The sequence below is a fragment of the Pinus tabuliformis genome, chromosome 3_2 (genome assembly GCF_031772625.1).
Source record: "Pinus tabuliformis cultivar Carrire ecotype Pingquan chromosome 3_2, CPIR1, whole genome shotgun sequence".
Taxonomy (NCBI): Eukaryota; Viridiplantae; Streptophyta; class Pinopsida; order Pinales; family Pinaceae; genus Pinus; species Pinus tabuliformis.
This window is the reverse complement of record NC_142302.1, coordinates 15,911,991-15,932,635: the sequence shown is the minus strand read 5'-3', so window position 1 is coordinate 15,932,635 and position 20,645 is coordinate 15,911,991. Positions and strand designations below refer to the sequence as shown.

At 39.8% G+C, this 20,645-nt stretch overlaps 1 protein-coding gene across 3 annotated transcripts in view; it reads left to right on the top strand.

Moving 5' to 3' along the window:
- The window catches only part of LOH1 (RNA-binding CRS1 / YhbY (CRM) domain protein), a 100,350-nt gene extending 79,921 nt beyond the window's left edge, over positions 1 to 20,429 (top strand). For all 3 annotated transcript variants that reach the window (XM_089415709.1, XM_089415708.1, XM_089415710.1), the window contains exons 3-4: positions 18,570 to 18,977; positions 19,529 to 20,429. In XM_089415709.1, the coding sequence (XP_089271835.1) occupies positions 18,570 to 18,977; positions 19,529 to 20,116 (996 nt within the window). In that variant the 3' untranslated portion in view covers positions 20,117 to 20,429. The remainder of the gene's footprint in view (positions 1 to 18,569; positions 18,978 to 19,528) is intronic.
- Positions 20,430 to 20,645: the final 216 nt, after the last annotated feature.

Sequence of the window (20,645 nt, the reverse complement as noted above, 5' to 3'; positions counted from 1 at the left end):
AAGTAGACTTCAACGTTGACCAATCGAGATCCTTATTGAGATATAGGTGTATGACAATGTTGTTGTTCTGTTGCCCTAGTATCTCACACGTGTGGGAGGATTACTAGGCTTATGTGTTCTTCTCTCCTTTGCTTGAGTGTCTTTCTTCCACGCTAGAGTAGGAGGCCTTGTAGGCCTAGTTTGTACCCAAAACAATGAGGTATGGTGAACTGTAATCTTCTGCTGCTATGGCCTCTGGCAAACCCTTCTCCTTTCGCACGTGTGGCTTTGAGTATTACCCTAGAGACAGTCCTTCAGACTTCGCTGTTTATCCTCCTTACCTCGCTACCTTAGTAGACCTTTTCCCTTGGCTTCTTCGTTCTTCTTTTCCTCTTTTTCTTGCGGATTTCAGAGCACACTTGCTACATTCTAATTGGAGTGGACAACCTCTATAAATACAGGATTGTCCCTCCATTTAAGCCAACTTGTAGGCCGACTTGATTGGTTGCCTTTAGGCTGACTTATCCTCTTAATTGTAAGCCGACTTTGAGAGTAGTTTGGTGGCTGATTTGTTGAGCAGAGTTCAGATAGTTTCCATGGTGATTTAGCATGCTTGAAGGAACTTGTTGAAGGTGCCATATCATAGGAGTAGACTTGACTTTGCTTGGAGGTTTTTCCCTTTGACTTTAATATATATTTATACATGGTGTAACATGTCTTTAAGGCCTTCAATATTTATTCTTGACTATTTGACTCGTCTATAACACCTTGACATGTGCTAGAACTACGTCAATGAGCAAGAAACTCATTGTCATATATTATAAAAATAATATTTCTTTTCTTGAATAAGTACAAATATCAAAAATACATTTATGAAGACCGAACCTAGTTACACTTCCTTCAACACACCTAGGGTCAAGTCAAGTAGATAGGGTTTAGGTCTCCAAGGATTTGCATGAGGTTAGGGCAACATCACACGAATATTTGCCATTTCCAACAATGCTATATTGACATCAATGACAACCTTGACCAACAACCTGATGAAGTCGGCCTACAAGAGGATGATTCGACCCACATAAGAGGCTATATATTCAAGAGCAGTTCGATCTATTTGGAAATCAACTCAACAAGTTCGATACACATCAATGAAGTGCATAAAAAGTGTAAGTGCAAGGGGAAGAAGGAAGAAGTACAAGTCAAAGTTTCTCGGCTATCTCTCTCTCTCTCTCTTTTTTATGCGAATTTGCTGGGCTATTTGTTGGATCGAAGTTATACTGCTGGGAGGGTTGAAATTCTGAAAGTGTTGGGTTGAAGATTTTGCTGCTGGAAGGTTGAAATTATGGATTTGTTGGGTCGAAATGTTGCTGCTGCAAGGTCGAAGATCTAGATCGAAGTTGCTGGAAGGAAGGGCTGACTTTGGTGGTTCGAGGGGGTCTGTGTCTAGATTGAAGAGTCTTGGATTATCTCGTCTTAACTACTGAAGGAAGAAGTTTGACCGGGTTTTCCCCTAGATAGGGGTTTTGCCCTGGTAGAGTGCCTACATCTTGTGTCTCTTGTTCTTGTGATCTTCATACACATAATTTGGTAATTGATTGATGAAAGATAATATAATAAAGATATAAAAGATGCCGATATAATTCACAAGTCAAGAAAGAGAAATCGAACCCTAATTCTACTAACATTGATTTCTCAACACTTGAAGGTCTTGATCATTGAGTTTTGCAAAGATATCTTCTTTTCGATAATAAGCCATTTTTCATGATTTTGCATCTAAGTAACCGGATTCGTTCAAATGGCCTGGCGAACCTGAATCCGGCGTGTCGGACACGATTCGTCCAAAAAACGTGTCCCAAAATAGGATTCATCGAATCCTATTAGGATTCTTTGAATCCCACACGTGTCCCGAAATTCGCTAGCGTGTCCCGATTTCCAGGATTCGTTTAGCGGAGAAGGGACTCCCGTGGGTTAAAAAAGGTCGAATTTCCTCATTACAGTCACGTTGTTGATCATTTTGCTTGCATTGTTTGAGCTGTTTGCAAGTGAAGAAGGGTTTGGAGCAAGGAGCTAAGGGAGTAGAGCGTTTGACAAGGAGATTCAAGCACGAGGTAAGTGCATTTCAGCTCCATTTTTTTGCATTTCTTATTCTATTACAGTAGTTTGTATATGATATCTTGTTCACAAATTTGTGCATGTTTTGTTCATTTCTTTTATAGTATTCATGGCTCAATCAAAGGCAACAGTTAGGGGGCAAGGAAAGGGCAAGAATGTCTCCATTGGAGATGCCCCTCCTCCCCCAATATCATCAGAGTTTGCTGCAAGTAATGTTGATGGAAGAGGACCTAAAGACAACATTGATAAATATCCATTGTGGAAATATGTCACAAGAGAGGATGGGACAAGCACCAAGGGAAAGGGAGGAGGCAATGTGCAATGGAGATGCAACTTTTGTCACATTTCTTTCAAAAGCACATATTACCGTGTGAAAGCACATTTGTTGGCTTTATCGGGTTGTGGGATTGGAGCTTGTAAAGCTGTTTCTTTACAAAAGAGAAAATAATTGGAAAATGAGTCCACTGTTGGTATGGAAAATGTGGCTTTAAAATCAAGAAAACCCAAGAATGAAGACCCCCTTCCATTTTTGAGGAAAGCCACCACCAAATTTCCATCTGAGAGTTCTACTTCTACTGGGGGACAAGCAGCAAAAAGAAGAGCACTTGGTCCAATGGACAAGATTTTACAAAAAGAGAGACAGGAAGAGCTTGATCTCACCATTGCCTTCTTCTTCTATCAAAAGTTCATATCATTTAATGTTGCATGCTCACCTCTATTTATTGAGATGTGCCGAGCTCTAACTCAAGGGGCTCCAACAGGTATGTGCCTCCTGGGTCAGAGAAGCTGAGAACCACATTGTTGACGAAGGCAAAAAATGAGGTGCAAAAAATGCTTGAGCCTGTTGTAGCATCATGGCCAACATCTGGGGTTAGCATTGTTTCTGATGGATGGACAGATCCAGCACGACACCCAATCATCAACTTCATGGTGTCTTCCTTGAGTGGTCCAGTTTTCATGAAAGCAGTGGATACACTTGGAGAATACAAGGATGCACAATTTATTGGTGAGTTATTTATTAAAGTTATTGAAGATGTAGGTGTTGATTCTTGTGTGCAAATCATTACAGATAATGCACTTGTTTGCAAGGCTGCTGGCATGATTGTGGAAGCTAAATATCCATAAGTGTTTTGGACACCTTGCATTGTCCATTCATTGAACTTAGCACTGAAATCCATTGCTTCTGATGTGCTTTGGATTGGAAGCATTATTGAGGATGCAAGACATATCCGTAACTTTGTGCAAAATCATACAAATGCCCTCACTATCTACAAGGAGTACACCAATCTATCATTGTTGAAGATTGCTGATACACGGTTTGCCTCTTCATTCATGATGTTGAAGAGGTTGAGGGAGGTCAAGACCGCTCTTGGGTCCATGGTTATTTCTGAGTTTTGGTCTTTTTGGAGAAAGATAGATCAGGTAGCCTCTAAAAGAGTGAAGGACACAGTGCTAGATGATGCTTGGTGGGAGAGGGTAGATCTAATTATTCGGATCATGGACCCTATCATTTCTTTGCTTCGATTTGCAGATACAGGCAAACCCATCCTAGGAAAGGTTTATGAGGGATGGGATTCCATGATTGAGTCTGTGAGGAGCATTATTCTACAGAGTGAGTGCCCCGAGTATGAGACATCACCAGAGGCCTTCTGTGATACTATACAAAATATTCTTGTCAGCAGATGGGACAAGAATTGTACACCTTTACATTGTTGGTCTCCTTCATTGAACCCCAAATACCACAGCGATGAGTGGCTGAATGGTGGACCTTCCCGCAGATTCCCTCCTCACATGGATGGTGAAATCTCACAGGGGAGGAAAGAGGCATTCAGGCGGATTTTTCAGGATACTGCATTGCTTGATGAGGTGGAGGATGCCTTTGCAGAGTTTTCCACTGGCAGTGGTCGATTTGGAGGTTATGATGTGATTAGAGACAGGGGGGCTAAGAAGCCCTATTCTTGGTGGGCAAATCATGGGGCAACAAGCCCTCCTCTTCAGCAGTTAGCCATGAGGCTCCTCTCTCAGGTGACTTCATCCTCTTGTTGCGAGAGGAATTGGAGCACATATGGGAATTTGTATAGTGTGAAGAAGAGCAGGCTTGAGCAGTCCAGGGCAGAGACAATGGTGTATGTGCACACCAACCTTCGTCTTATTTACAGGCAGAGGGAAGAGTGGTTGAGGGGAAAGACAAAGATGTGGGATGTCTTTCCTGATGATATGGGTCTGGACACCAGTGTTGAGTTGGCATTGGCCAACATGGATCTCAATGATCCAGTGCTAGAGCCTGTTAGATTTGATGACTTAGAGGGGTCATCCTCCACAGCAGCAGATGCAGAGGCGACTATGGATACAGGGGAGGAGGAGGATGCAGAGGAGAGCAGTGGGGACCATGATGATGAGGACATTGATGCTGATTCTGATGCTGATGATGAGGATTGATGCCTTGAGGCTTGTATACCTGTAGTTGTTTTATATTTTCTATTTCTATTTGCCATTGGCATTGCACCAGCACTACCTATGTAACACATTTTGATTTGATGACTTGATGAGAAAACTACAGTTGTCAGTGTGTTTATCTTACTATCTTGTAGTTGTAAGTTGTCTTTCAGTTATGAATTATGAATCATGATTTATGTGACCACTGACATGTATTTGAATTTTGTATGTACTATGCATGCTATAGATGAAGATCTATGTTTGAAATCAATAAATTTGTATCATTAATTAAAATTTGTGTAAGAAATATCTAATTTTTAATATATATATATATATATATATACATTTTAATAAAATAATATGTAACGAATCCTACGTGTTCTGTTTCGGGGGGTCAACGTGTCCGAATCCGATACTACGAATCCCAAATCCTATGAATCTCGAATCCCTGTGTCGGGTGACTTATTTTTGCATATTAGGATTAAAATGGAGTCGCTAGGGTGGATATAAATGCCTTGATAGATGCTTGCTTCACCCTACAAGCATTAACTTTTGAGTTCAATGAAAAACTAGGGCTTCATTTTTCCAGTGGAGTCGCTAGGAATGATATGTCAATATTGTCGTATGGGGATCAAGACATGTCTCGTTTCCACAATAATGGCACAAGAAATGTTACCGCACAAACTAGCAGGGGTCCTAGGAGGGGATCCTATAGAGAAACTACTAGGTCAAAGGGAAGCAATGGGGCGATAGCCCACTGACACCTCATCTAAGGCTTCCTGCTCTTTACGAACTTTCACCGATGGGAGGAGTCCCGGTATGAGAGGAATCACAAGAATGGATGGGTCAATGATAAGATATGAGGTGATTCCTAAAGCCTATTCACAAGAGAGGCTCAACTAGATGGCTTGCTTGCTTTGAAAGCAAGGTGATTGGCTCTCTAAGAAGGGCTATAAGGATGCCTAGGCCTAGGGCTGGAGGATATGCCTTGTCAAGGGGCTTCCTAGGCTTAAGGATCCTTGTGAAGAAATGGATTCTATGTAATCCTTGTGGAATTTGAGTTGTAGAGTTGTGGGACCACAAAGAACCCAAGTGGACCCAGATTAGGTCAAGGGTATGGAGTTGATCAATCAAGGAGGGGCTTGACCTAATTAGGGAAGAGAATAGGATCAAAGGACTAATCTTCTTTTGAGATTTGAATGCAATGATCCTAGTGAGGACACTAACCCAAATCAACCTAGGGCAAGAATTGGTCTTATGGCTAGGGCTTGCTATATCTTGGGATTCCACCATCGGATTTGCCTCAAACTTGGAGGACCTCTAGAGGAAACCCCAACACAATAGTGGACCAAAAATCTAAGTGTTTGGATGGCTACAAAGAAATTCGATTGATGCCTTAGGTGACCCTCTAGGGTTAGTCCTAAAATTGGGAAGAGTAAAGAAAAGAAAGATAAATTTGACGACCAAGAGGATGCGAGGATTAGTGCCTTGCTTAGGGGGCTTAATGGAGTCAAGATACACCTAGATTGAGGAATATCGTGAGCTAAGGAGCCCTAATTCATCTTCGCCAACCTAGTCAAGGGAAACAACTAGGTTATTAGAGATTTATATGTCAAATTTGCTAGAGAGATGAAGTTTCGAGGTCTGTCAACCTAAGAGGTGCCTCTACGAACATTCACCCAATCCCTCAGGAGCAACTTGTGCATTAAAGTACTTATTCAAAGGTCCCACGACAATTTCACATTACATTAACCCATAGAAGAATAATGATAACAATATACATGCATTTGACAAGTAAGATAATAAGAATAACATTAAAAGTTCACTTATATGAGAGAGAGAGAGTATATCCATTCATCAACTTTGCATTAGAAAGAAGCTCCAAAGACAATAGCGAAAATCCAAATATCATAGTGCATCTAGAAACTCCAAAACAACTCATCCCAGCAAAAGTGCGAAAATCTCTCAAGAGATACTAATCCAATCCAAGTGATGATGAGAGAATGAATGAGCCTCTTATCAATTTATATCCTCTTTAAACAGTTTGATTTGCCTAATTAGGCCTAATTAAGCCACAAATAATAAAACAATGTGCAACAATAACATGATTCATTGGTGACAAGCCCACCAAGATAGCTCAAAATAGAAAAATAAGCCTCTCAAGAGGGAAAAATAGTAAGCATGATGAGTCATTGGGCCATTGAGAAGGCCTAATGGAGTGCAAATTGTTGCAATGCGTGAGAGTAAGCTCCAAATGTAGTGAATAAGGGGTTGGCCCCTTGATATCCAAGCATGTCACATATGGTGTCCCCAAGTGGGGTCACAATGACATCCTCATGGGTCTCCAAATGGATCGATAATGCCCGTAATCCACCTGTAAGGGCTAGGATGATGACATAAGTTCCCCTTTTTTCTCTCGTGGTGAGACACATCCTTATCTAGACCTTGGAACATCTGCCAAGTCTATGGTGCAATGTGAAGCCGATTAGGCATGGTGATCCAGGTGCATCATCCTCATCCAAAAAGGTGGAACACAAGCAATCACTGAATGGCACTGGGGATCCATGAAGTGCTCTCTGCTATGGTGGCCCATGTATCTCTACGGTCACCTTACAAGTGCCAATGTGACCCTCTGAAGGGCTTGGACCTGTATAGGGAGACCAAACCCAAATGGATACCCACATGCAATCCTGCATAAGATCCAATGCGCCCCCTTGCCCTCCAGTACAACAAATCATTAGATTAATTAAGTAAAGTAGTTTACAAATAATGGAATCAAGTCGGAACTTCATAGTGGCATGCCCTTCCATACTGGGCTTTAGCATGTACAAGTGAATCAAGTGGGAACTTCATAGTGGCATGCCCTTCCATAGTGGCTTTGGAAAAATAGTAAGCATGATGAGTCATTGGGCCATTGAGAAGGCCTAATGGAGTGCAAAGTGTGCCAATGCGTGATAGTAAGCTCCAAACATAGTGAATAAGGGGTTGGCCCCTTGATATCCAAGCATTTCACATGTGGTGTCCCGGAGTGGGTGTGGGGGCACAATGACATCCTCATGGTTCTCTTAATGGATCGATAATGCTTGTAAACCATCTATAAGGGATAGAATGATGACATAAGCCCGCCTTTTTTCTCCCGTGGTGAGACAGATCCTCATCTAGACCTTGGAACATTTGCCAAGTGTATGGTGCAATGTGATGCCGACTAGGCATGGTGATCCAGGTGCATCATCCTCATCCAAAAAGGTGGAGCACAAGCAATCACTAAATGGTACTGGGGATCCATGAAATGCTCTTTGCTATGGTGGAGGCCCATGGATCTCTATGGTCACCCTACAAGTGCTAATGTGACCCTTTGGAGGGCTTGGACCCGTATAGGGAGACCAAACCCAAATGGAGATGCACGTGCAATCCTGCATAAGATCCAATGTGTCCCCTTGCCCTCCAGTACAACGAATCATTACATTAATCAAGTAAGAGTTTACAAATCATGGAATCAAGTGGGAACTTCATAGTGGCATGCCCTTCCATAGTGGGCTTTGGCATGTACAGGTGTCTCCAAGCTCAATAAGGGGATTAACCAATGACCCTATTAGTCGGCTTCAACCTTTAAAGGGGGTGATATGTCCATGGTACATCTTTGGAGTGGTAGGTGGCATGTGATATAATGATGAAATGGAGTGGGGATCAAGGGAGAAGCTCCAAGCCACGTGCCATGGTACAAGGGTAGCTATAATGGGGAAGCCCACACTTGGGTATATGAGTGAAGGAGGGAGAAATCGTGGTACATAAGTTACCCCAGGCCTTTGTTTTTCCACCCTTCTTCATATGCCTTTTGCCTTTGATTGATTTTTCTTCATAATTGCTCGGGGCTCCAGGGAATGAGAGCATGATGTGTAGTATATAGCAGTAGATACCCCCTTTTAAGGTGGGGCAGTTCATCACCCACCAGGGGTTGGGACAGTCATGGGTTCCTTAATGTGGAGGGGGCTCATCTAGGGCCCATAGGAACCAAGGTGATGGCCACAGATAAGGGGTAGAGCTTATGCTTGGCTTTTTCCCACGTGCTAAATGTGTATGTCTCGACCATCTTTTGCATTTTATGGTACAATTTCCTGTTGAGAGTGGCCAAATATGATTTTTCTTTTGTTTTTAGCTGCATCAACCTCTAGGGCATCGTTCTAGGACTGACCCAAGGTGTGGACAAGGGGAAGGGGAGGCTAACTCCTTGTGGACCCAGTGGACACATGTGGACCTAGATGGGAAATATGATGAATGGGGTTGTAATGAGTGGAGGGGAGTAATGTATATGGTGTCGGGAAGCGAGATCACATAACTGAAATCAGGATTTCCCCTGTAGTGCCAGCCCTAAAGCTAATAGCCAGTAAAGGAGATCCCATGGTACCAGGATACAAGGCTAACCACCAAATTAGGCAAAGGAGACAAGAGTACAAACCTAGCCAACTCTTTCCTTTGAATCTCCCCACCAATCCATGCCCAAAAGTCTCCATGATAAGTAAACAAAGTTACTCAACTATACCAATGAAAAGCCATACTTTCGGGGTGGGAGGCCCACCTTCAAATATACGATCATAACAGATGGGCGAGGGACCACATGGCTGGCTCAGGTGGCGGAGATAGTGGCACATCGAGCTATCTGGTGGCTGGTGGCTCCTGGATGAGGACTATCTAGGAAAAAAATTCTCCTATGATACCCCACTCACAGATGGTGAGTAACAAGGCCTAAGTCCCTCATTTTCTACTAGGGGGCTTCATATTACAATAATAAAGTAAAAGTTTCTTTGAGGGAGCTTTGGGATCTTCCCCTTGGCATCCCACTCCTCTCCTTTGAGAGAGGATTCTTTTGCATGGTGTTTGGTTTGAGTTCTACTTCCTTTCTTTCAAGTAGATCTAATTTATTTAGCTTCTAGCATCTCCATTTTCATTTTCACATGCTGATGCTATAGATCTAGCTATTCGCACCACCTTTTGAGCTACATTTCAAGTTTCATGATTTCATCTTATGTTTACATGCTTGTACTCTTAAGGATCTACTTTCACTACAAGTTTCATCTCATACATTGCTAAGCTCACTCAATTTCATGCAATCCAATTTTCATATCATCTTAGCTTGGTTTTCATGCAATTCTTGTTAATTTCATACTGATTTAGTTTCGTGTAATAATTGTCATTTCATTTAACATTCATTTTTCACTTTCACTTGTACTTGCTTTTATATTTGGACCACATTCACATGTACGTGATATCTAACTTAGCTAGTTTGATTTATTGAAGCAACAATCTAGTTTCCACTTATTTAATTCACAACTTCCCTCATTTTAACTTAATTGCAATTTGCTTTTCCATTTTGAGTATCAATCTACAATTGCAATTTAGCATTTCTCACTTGTACTTTGCATTTCATGTTTAAAATCAACCTCCAAGCATAAGCTTGGTTGATAGACTTTTAGGAAATCTTCTTGGAGCTTCCCAAATTTGAGTTTGGAGAAGAGGTTAAACACATGACTACGCGGTTCAATTTTGGCCAGGTCCCTTGTAGGAACGATGGCATGTGGGTTGACTTGATGGGTTAAGTGGATATTTGCTAATGATGTTATACCTCTCCACTTAAGGCCTCTTGCAATCACCTCATCCCTTACCAGTTTGAAGGATTTGAAAATAAGTAATACCTTAGATAGGCACTTAACTTAAAATCAACAAAGAACACTTACCTCACACACCTTACTCTAACAACTTTGGATTAACTTGCATGCAATTGTGATATTATTATCGTTTATCTCATCTTTTTGAGCTCTTTCTCAAATACATGCATGTTGAATTGTGAGCACTTATGTTTACTCTATTGCAAGTACTTTGTTTCATTTACATCCTTGTATCTTATTTGGTTCATGCTCATGTACTTATCTTCAATTTCCATTTCATGCTATATCATTATATGTGAACATATTTATTTCCAAGTACAAGCCTTATTCTACTTGCAAGTTCCATTTTTTTAAGTTGCCCATCTTTTCAATGTTGTATCTAATATCTTGTGATTGTAATCTTGGTTTGATTTACTAACACTTGTCTTGCAACATCTCATCTCATTGTACTTGAGTATCTTGAAAGCATTTCGATTATTGCAAGTATTTTTCATTTACTTGAGCATACTTATTTCTTGCAAGTTTATATTATTTGGCACTGGTCTGCTTACACAAATTTGCATTGCATTATATATTTTTGAACCACTTTGATCTCTTTATATTTTGATGATTATTACATGCTCATGATCATTTGTACTTGCTGTGTCTTTATTTCTTGCTTCAAGTTACATTTCAAGTCTTTGAATGGTTGATGCTATAATTGGTAAACTAATTATCTCCTAGAGCTTGTGTTATGAAACCAGCTCACAAAAAGATAGAAAAGATAGATCAATGCCTTAGAATTCAGCCTCTTCGAGGGGGTAACCTCCTTTACATTACACAAATGAACAATTCTTTGATGATTCAAATGACATTACCTCCTTTCTATATATAGGAGTCTAAGGGGTCATAATATAATTAGAGCCGACATAACAATAATAATGTAAGGGCACAATAATAACAATACTGGGCTTCTATGGGGCACAATAGTAACAATATGGGGACTACATGGGTACAACAATATAATAAGGGGGTTGTACTAATAACAATAAGGGGTTACACTAGTAGTATAGGGGCCTAACATGCCCCTCTCCTTCAAAAAGTGTTGTCCTCAACACTTGAGTATTTCTTGATGCCTCTGTATAAAATTCTTGTCCTCCCATGTGGAATCTTTAGTAGGTAAGTTTTTCCACTTGATGAGATACTTTGAAATTGATCGATTTCGTAGCTGTCGGGTTCTTGTTTCTGTGACTGCCCTAGGTTCTAATATGATTTTTCTTTCCTCTTCAAGTTCTGGCAATATTGTTGGAACTGGGATATTCGGCAACTTTTGAATGAGTTCCCACCCTGCTTCACCATTCTTCCATTCATACCTTCCTTTGCTTATCAAATTTGGTTGGATAATTGTACCAACCTCTACCATTTCTGCAACCATATGTTCAATGTCACTCCTTTGAGCATATGGATATCTATAAGGCTTGATGTTTGGAGGAACACATCCTGGAATAAAATGAATAGCATGATCATTATCACGAATACGTGGGAGACCTTTGGGAGTCTCAAATACCTTGGAATGATTGTCCAAGACTTTTTGGGGATCTGGAGAAATACATGATTTCGATGTGCGAAAAGTTAGTGAACATAATTGTGCAATTATGCCTTGTTGTTCTTTCTTTAGAAGCTTTGTCATTCCGTCAGAGTTGATTATCTTTCTTGGTTTCCCTGTGATACACCTTAATTCCACTTCCTTTCCTTTTGAAGAAAGTTTCATAAAAAGTTCTTGAAAATTAAAAGCTATTGTACCCAAGGAATGTAGCCATTGGACTCCTAGTACAACATCAGCACCACCCATTGGAACGGAAAACATTGGGCTATTCAATACATATTCTCCCATGGATAGCTTGATATTATGGCACTTTCCAGAACAATTTATGGTTCCTCCACTTAGAACTGTCACTTGACACTCTGGTGCTGGATCGGGGAAGCAATTCAAGTCCTTGGCTATCTTACAATTAATAAAATTATGGGTACTACCCGAATCAATCAACACTATTACCTTTTTCTTCTTGATATGTCCTATCTTTACCATTTGAGGAGTGGTAATTCCGACGAATGCATTACAAGATATGGTTGGATTCATTTCTTCTTTCTTTGGGGGTGGTTCCTCGTGATTATCCTTTTCTTTTGTTGTTTCTTGATATTTCACTGTTTGAACCTTCTTCTTCTTGATATGTCCTTCTATCTTGAGAGTTTGGGGAGTGGTAATTTCTTCCAATGCTTTACAAGATATGGTCGGATTCATTTTTTCTTTCTCTGGGATTTGGTCCTGGCGCATATCCTCTTCTTTTGATGTTTCTTGATCCTTTTCTTCTTCCTTTTCATACTCTATGTAAAATAATTTCTTCTCAGCACACTTATGACCTTTAGTACATTTGCTATCACAATTGTAACAAAGCCCTTTTTTTCTTTTTTCTTCCAATTGTTGTGGTGTAACCCTTGTAGGTTGTGGAAGGCTAGGAGAAACAACACTTCCATTATTATAGTTGTGAGGGGTAGACTTCCTTGTTGCCATAATTTTACTTTCGACTTTGTAACAAAGCCCTTTTTCTCATGCCAATTGTTGGGGTGTTGCTCTTTGTATCCTCATAATATGCTATCATTTCTTTCGTGAAAATTGACCACGTAACAAGTTGTTTACAATAACAAAGCCCTTTATGCCATAAAAATTGATCCGGTTCTAAATATGAAGATGCAATACATACCTTTTCTAACAGTGGTACACCATGTAGATCAAAATATTGCTCCATCCGAAGTATCCAATTTACCGGATCCTTGCCATCAGACTTCCTCATATCGCCTTTTCTTGATTTTAGGAGCTCGATCTTGAAACGACTATAACTCTGTAATTTCTGTTCTTCCAGTTCTGAAATTGCGACCTGCAGTAGCCCTCTGCGTCCTCTTTCCAATGCTACCAGTTTGATTGAATTTAGATTCTTCAAGAAAGAGTTATGCACAATCTCCCAATATGAATTGATTATATACCTTTTCAGAAGAGCGAACTTGTATGAAGTGCCACGTGTCACTTTTTTGACCTTAGGATCTGAAAAATATCCATAGGAAACTACAGTCTGTCTGCTTTCTATAGCTTCTGACGAAATTTCAATATGATGCTCAAAACAAAAGTTATGACTGTTTTCCCCAGGTCCCCTGTTTGGAATGTAATTCGGGAGTCTGCAAAAAGGCCAACTTCCGTAGATCATATCTCCGTAAATATAGCGCGAAAAGCTCTGAAATTCAGGCCTGAAATTTAGAACGATTTCGGCCCAAATGGGTTTTTTTTAGCGTCTGAAATGTTGCAGACAAAAAGTTATAGTGAAAATGCCACGATTACCTGTTTGGAGCAGCGAAACCCTAGAATCCAAAGCTCTGATACCAAATGTTATGAAACCAGCTCACAAAAAGATAGAAAAGATAGATCAACGCCTTAGAATTCAACCTCTTCGAGGGGGCAACCTCCTTTCTATATATAGGAGTCTAAGGGGTCATAATATAATCAGAGCTGACATAACAATAATAATGTAAGGGCACAATAATAACAATAGTGGGCTTCTATGGGGCACAATAGTAGCAATATGGGGATTACATGGGTACAACAATATAATAAGGGGGTTGTACTAATAACAATAAGGGGTTACACTAGTAGTATAGGGGCCTAACAGCTTGTTAGTTTTAGCAAGTTTTCCTTAGAAATCTTCCTTAGGGTCCACCCCCATTGGCTTTAGCTAGGAGAGAGCCCAAACAAAGAGAGTCAGGATTAGGTGACAACCCCTTCTTTGAGCTTTGCCACCAAGGACACACCTAGTGGGGTTGAGGATTTTTCCCACATTAACTTTGGTATGTAAGCAAGGCAACGACATTTTTTGGTGCCGCTGACGGGGATAAGCCCTCTTGTACTCGGAATATGACTAATTTTCGGTTCTTGCATTTTGGATTTTTAGAGTTAGATTCCTGCTCAAGTGGTGACTCCACTTGGCTCATTTTTTGCAAGAATTTCTACTAGGAGAAATCCAAGTAGCTTGGTTAGCCCCACTCTTGATCCTGAAAGGGTTTTTAGAGTGAGACTAAACAAGCTCTCTTCTCGTAGACTTCTTGCTAATCTTGGGCAGGAGGCTATTTCTGATATCCATTTGCTTTTCCAAGGACAAGTTGAACAAGACATCATGGATGACTTGTTTCTCCTTGTAACTTTGCTAACATCAATGGCTATCCGAATAATATTCTGGATAAAGCTATTGAGAAGTTGCCTTCATTTCAAGGTAACAATGCCATTAGTGCCATGACTCACCTTTGTGAGTAAGTGGTGTAATAATGCTAACCATGAGGATGTTAAGATGAGACTTTTGTCCTCTCTTTAGGTGAGGATGCTCTTGATTGTTTTATTGAGTATCTTGCTAACTCTTTTGATTCTTTGGAGTTGATTATTAATGCCTTCAATGAGAGGTATGGAGATAAAAGAGAAGAAATACATTTGCTCAACGCTATTAGCTATATTAAGAAGAATGAGAATAAGATGGTTGAGGAGTTTAACAAGAGATTTAATGATATTGTGAAGAGTTTACCTCAGGATGTTAAAACTCCAAAGAAGTTTCTTTTGATCTATTATATTGATGCTTTTGGTGTTGATAAATCCTATGAGATGATAAGAAAGGAGCTTGCAAATTTAATTGCAGCTCAAACAAAAGCCCTAATATGAAAAAGGCTAGAAAGGATTCTTGGAAGTTCGAGATCCTTGGTTTCAATAGGGGTCCTTCAAGATCACATGAGTCCAAAGGGAAAACTGAAGCAAAGGAGGTTGATAAGGATCCTATCAAGGAGCTAACACAAATGATAAAGAATATGGAGCTCCACCAAGCCCAATTAATAAAGGCCATGGAAGAAAACCATGCAAAAGAAATAAGTGCCATGCAAAATAGGTTGGTCAACATGGAAAGGTCTCAAGCACAAAGGTTCCAACCTAGGTCCAATGATAGATGGCAAAAGAGTAAGGGCCCTTCACAAGACTATAGGCCTCCAAATCCATTGGAGTCCACCAACATGGTGGATCAAGTTCCCCCATATTGTAGACCATGTGATGAGTTTCATGAGGAAGCCACATGCCCCATTGTAAGGAGAATCATGGAAAGTGGCATGATGGGAGGTGAACATGTGGGAACAAGTGGTCAAATAAATATGTTCTCCATGGAAAATCAAGTTAGGACTATTGAAAGAAATCATGAGATTGATCATAGGCTTAATTCTTGTGGGATTGAGGATTTTTCCCACATTAATTTAGGTGTGTAAGCAAGGCAGCAACAAGGTTAAAGGGCTAGCCTATTTGAGCAAAGGCATGAAGGAGAGCAGTGACAAAGAAAAAGGATTACGCAACTTCGAAGGTTGATCAACTTAGATGAATCAACCTTCAGGTTTAGGAGGGATGCAACAAATATGTCAAGAAGGTCTCTTGGTAGGATGGATGATCTTACAGGATGTTTAGGAGCAAGAGACTTCTAGGAACTAGGCTAAGGACAGTAAGATTTCAATGCTGTTTCCAAACTAGAGGGCAGGAAAAGCTTCTAGATTAGAGGGAGTAGCCAAGGTAGCGGATGTAGGATTGTAGTCAATTCCAAGGTGCATAAGTACCTCCCTTGTTAAGAGTGAGTGTTGTTGTTTGTAACTCGGGCAGGTACTTTTGCATGGGCCTTAGTATCTAGGTGTGCGGAAGTTGCCCATAGTCTCCTTAGACAGTCGCTCTAGTATGAAAATGTTGTTGATGTAAGTTAACCTAACTTAGGAAAAGCACATAACTATTATGTTGGATTATTGAGCTAAAGTAAGCTTGGTAAGAGTAAAGTAAATTACTTTACTGAATATGTTTTAATCTTGACCCTTGATCTCAAGTGAGGCGAGATCTAATCTCGGTCATCAATCACTTAGGAGATTAGGGTTACGGATTTAGCTCATTGTAAAGTTATAAAAACAAGGCTAGGGAGAAGGAGAAGATACCATACAACAACACAAGCTTGAGAGAGGCATCTTAGTGAGTGTGTTGGGTCCGAGGAAAGGGCAACAAAGAGATCTAGATCAACCAAGGAGGGCTTGATGAACTGGATTAGATCCAGTGTTGTATGTAATTCCTTCGTGGGCCATTTTCCCAGGAAGGGAGCCCAAGAAAGTTCAAAAATTCAATCAACTCTGATTGGCCATAATCTTGTGTGATTGAGATTAGTAAATTTGCTTTCTGCTGAATTTATTTTGTTAATACCCTAACTGGTGCTTTTATTTAGTAGACATAAATCTGCTTGGAACTAATTGCTAGTTTGCTAGGGTAAGAAAAAATGACAAAAATAGCTCAAACCCAATGCCCTTTACAGCCCAACACCCTCCTCTGGAATCCCCAATGCCTCCTCCTACAACATAGGGCATTTTCCAAGCAAGCAACCTCTCAATTGGCCAACATATAGAATGTACCAAGCTGTTTGAAGATCTCCAACACTCCAAGGAAGAATGTCAACAAAGTATCCATATGAGGTCTAAACTCCTAGTTCGATTGGTTTGGAGGAAAAATTGGTTCAATTGGGTGATCTAAACCATTTTTGGTTAGTTTGGTAGATAACTAGCCTTAAAGCACCAAACTGGGCCGTCTTTGTACAGTGTCATATTGTGTAGCTAGGGACCACCTAAACCTATTTTTAAAATGAAAAAGCAATATAATAAGCGATTTCCAAGCACAATACCTAACCCTAGGGCCATACTAATGCTATTTAAAGAGAGACCCTACCCGTCCAATTCACTCACTCTAGTACAAGTGGCATTCTTCTTTATATTTCACTTTCATCCTTTTACTTCAATTTATAACATTAACACTAATTGTTATAGGATTTTTGAGTGGTTCTAGACTCATTGGATTTCATATGGAGAAAGTAGAGTCTTAGATCCCATTCAAAATTCAGTGAACTTAACATTTTTTCAGGATTTTAGGATTGACACAATTGCAACATTTCCGTTGGATTCTGTCATGTATGAGGGTAGGGAATTAGTATTTAATCAAGAGCATGAAGTCTCCTATGTTGCTTAATGTTGGTGGCATTGATTGTTGAACTCCTTTGTTATGACCCTAGTAAAAACGTACCCATCACCGAAACAAAATCTCTGGTTTGTCATGTTAAGATTTTTCTATCTTATTTAAATGCTTAGAGGATGATATTGATGATCAGGATCCCTATACAGGAAATGAATTTGATGATATGTAGTTATTTGTTGTAGCATGATATTTTTGAACTCTAGAGGCCATTTAGGGCCTCTTTGTTGATGTGTTTTTGGTTTAGAGATGGACTGCACTTGGTGTTATTTTGGTTATATGCACCATTGTTATATATATGAGAAACTTTGCATATTTGTGTATAATGATTTGGATTCATATAGATGCACATGAATATATGTATTTATTTATTTCAATTTAAATATTTAATGTATTTTTTGGTCACCCAGGTTTTTGGTCCAGTTTTTTCTGGTTCTGTCCAGTTCACATTTTTGGAGTTAAATGGTTCGATGAACAGTCCAATCCTCATAACATTGGTCTAATGAACAATGAATAAGCCACCTCCAATGTGCAAGTCCATTACAGATCAACCAAGGGTTAACCATACACTATGCACCCCACAAGTCATGAAACACCCCCAAACATGCACTTTTGGAGTAACCCTGAAACTTGAAAGTACCATTAATGACTCCCCTGTTTGGCTATTAACACTGGATGTACACCTGAGTCCCATTTATCTTTGGTCAGTGGTCACTATTGGGCAGTAATCTAATTCCTTCGGAATTTGCTATTTTCCAAGTATTTGATATGATTTTTTGTAGTGAATCAATCTTCGCTGGTACATTCCTGCTGTTACAATGTCATACTGATTTGTTGTGAGAAGCTTTTGATAGAAGAATATGTATGCACAATCACTTTGGAAATTATAGTGTTAGTAGAGGCTTCCAGTAAATCGTTGCAAAATGCAGATACGAGGCAGTAATATGTGAAACTTAGCAACCTGCATAAGAAAGAATTTTGTTGAAGGTAATGAATGTGTGTATAAGGATATAAGAATTTTCTTGCATTGGTGGTCTTTCTCTTGTACATGCATCTTTCCTACATTTGTGATCTAGTCTTGCTTTTGTTGCAGTCAATCTAATGGACTGGAGTTAATGCTGTTCTGAAGTTTTTCTTTCTGCCTTTTAAAGTGAAGATTTGACAGAGTGATTCTGAGCTTGCTTATTAGAAGTTTTAAGTTGTCCGAAGTTTCTGTAGATTGTTCTGTAAAGGAGCTACTTGAGTCCTATAGTAAACTTACATCTGTTTTATGCTAATTATTAAAGGCGCGAAGAAAAGAGGAGCGCTTGGTAGCAGCTTTGCAGAAACTCGAGCCTAAAGAATCATCGGATCCCACTCATGATCCTGAAATTCTTACTCCCGAGGAGCACTTCTATTATCTTAAAATGGGTCATAAATCCAAGAATTATGTTCCAATTGGCAGACGTGGAGTTTTCAATGGTGTAATCTTGAATATGCATTTGCATTGGAAGAAGCATCAAACTGTTAAAGTGATTGTCAAGACGTTTACTCCAGATGAGGTTCGAGAAATAGCAGCAGAATTGGTAAGACTAACTGGTGGTATTGTACTTGACATATTTGAAGGAAACACAATTATTATGTATCGCGGAAGGAATTATGCACAACCGCCAACTGAGATCATGTCACCAAGAATTGCACTGTCCAAGAGAAAGGTAATATCTCTCACTTATATCTATCGTTTTATTTTTCCAAGGAAAACCTTCCCCATGATCCATGGATGGTAAATGTGATAAACAGTCATCCCTGATTATGGAGCTTAATCCCAAGGGGATCAAGATAATCAAACCTGTGACCTCCCCAACTTTGGGGAGAGATCTCGCATCCAGTCACGACTGCTTGAGCTAAACCTCTCACTTCTATCTATCTTGTCTAGTTACAACTCCCATCATACATAGTACTTGCACTACCTGTTTCCTTTAGGGCAATATTTTATAGCAGGAACATTCTTTATCCTGTGCATCATTTTGGTTTAATTCAAATTTGTTTTATTTCTTATTTTTTTAACTTGAAATGTTACGACAAAAGGGACTGGGGATTGTGGAAATATAGGTCTTACTGAAAATGTTGCTGCTTATGATGTGCATTGATATTTTTGGAGTGAGGAGGTAGATAGTTGGATGGAGTTACTGTGGGTTAATCTTTACCTTACTGGGGTACAGGAAATCATACTAAAATGAAATGTGGCCCTTTGTTTGAGTTACAGGCTTTAGATAAATCTACTTATAGAGAATCTCTTCGATCAGTAAGGATTTTTATATCCAGACTGGAAAAAGATCTGGAATTGATTCGCCAGAAGATCAAAGCTGAAAGTCAGATAAACCCTGAGCACAGCAGGGCATTGTTGATAAAAGATCAGACTGAGACAGAGCATGGACTAGAAGACCAGGTTCCCTTGCAGAATTATTTGCCTATGGATAGTAAGTATGTGGCAGAGCATACCAGAGAGCTAGATGATGTTTCTGAGTCTAGTGGGACTGAAACGGAGCATGTTTCAGATGCAGAGTTTGAGATGGCTTCAGATTCAGAAGCATTATCAGATTTGTTTGAAACTGATTCTGAGATGAAGTCAGAGTCCTCTGATGAACCTGATCATTCTTTATATTTGGACAAGATTGATGCTGCACCCCTGGAGGATAAGAAAACTGTTTCATCTTTTGCAGAGCATTTGAGCAAAATGCCCGAAGAGTCAGAGAAAGCTGATGGCTCAGCTGATGATCCTGGCCTTTCTGAACTTGACGAGGTGGACCAGATGTTTCTGCGTGCTGCTTCACTTCTTAAAAAGAAAAAATAAGGACAATACTTGTTTGGGATGGTTGAACGAGATTCATTGTTTTTGGTACTCGAGAGTCGAGATAGTGTTGGAAAGCAGGCAGAATTGAGTGTTCATGGGGCTAGATGACAAGCTGCTTGTTTACTTGTATCATGAAAATCAACAAATGGTGTCTTAGAAAGGAGTCATATTAGTAGTTTTCTCTACATTTCTGTATGCACATGACAGTACTAGTGCCTTTTTATGACCCATATTCTCTTTGGAATGAACTGGAAATAAGTATTTTTATCAGGTGTTGCCCAAGTATAATACGTTTTGGAGTTTTTGGCCAGAATCTGGCGAATTGTTTTTGGTCAAATCTTAATCTCTGTTGTTTAAAATGGGTTTTTGACTGCATATATGGATACAGCACCCTGAAAAACCCCTGGGCACTCGGATTGTGAAGAGTTTACAACTCAAACTTGTGATTCCAACAAATCCTTGCTGGATTCTGGGAAAATTAGACCAAAAAATATGCTGGAAAAATCTCTAAAATGTATAACAGATAGAC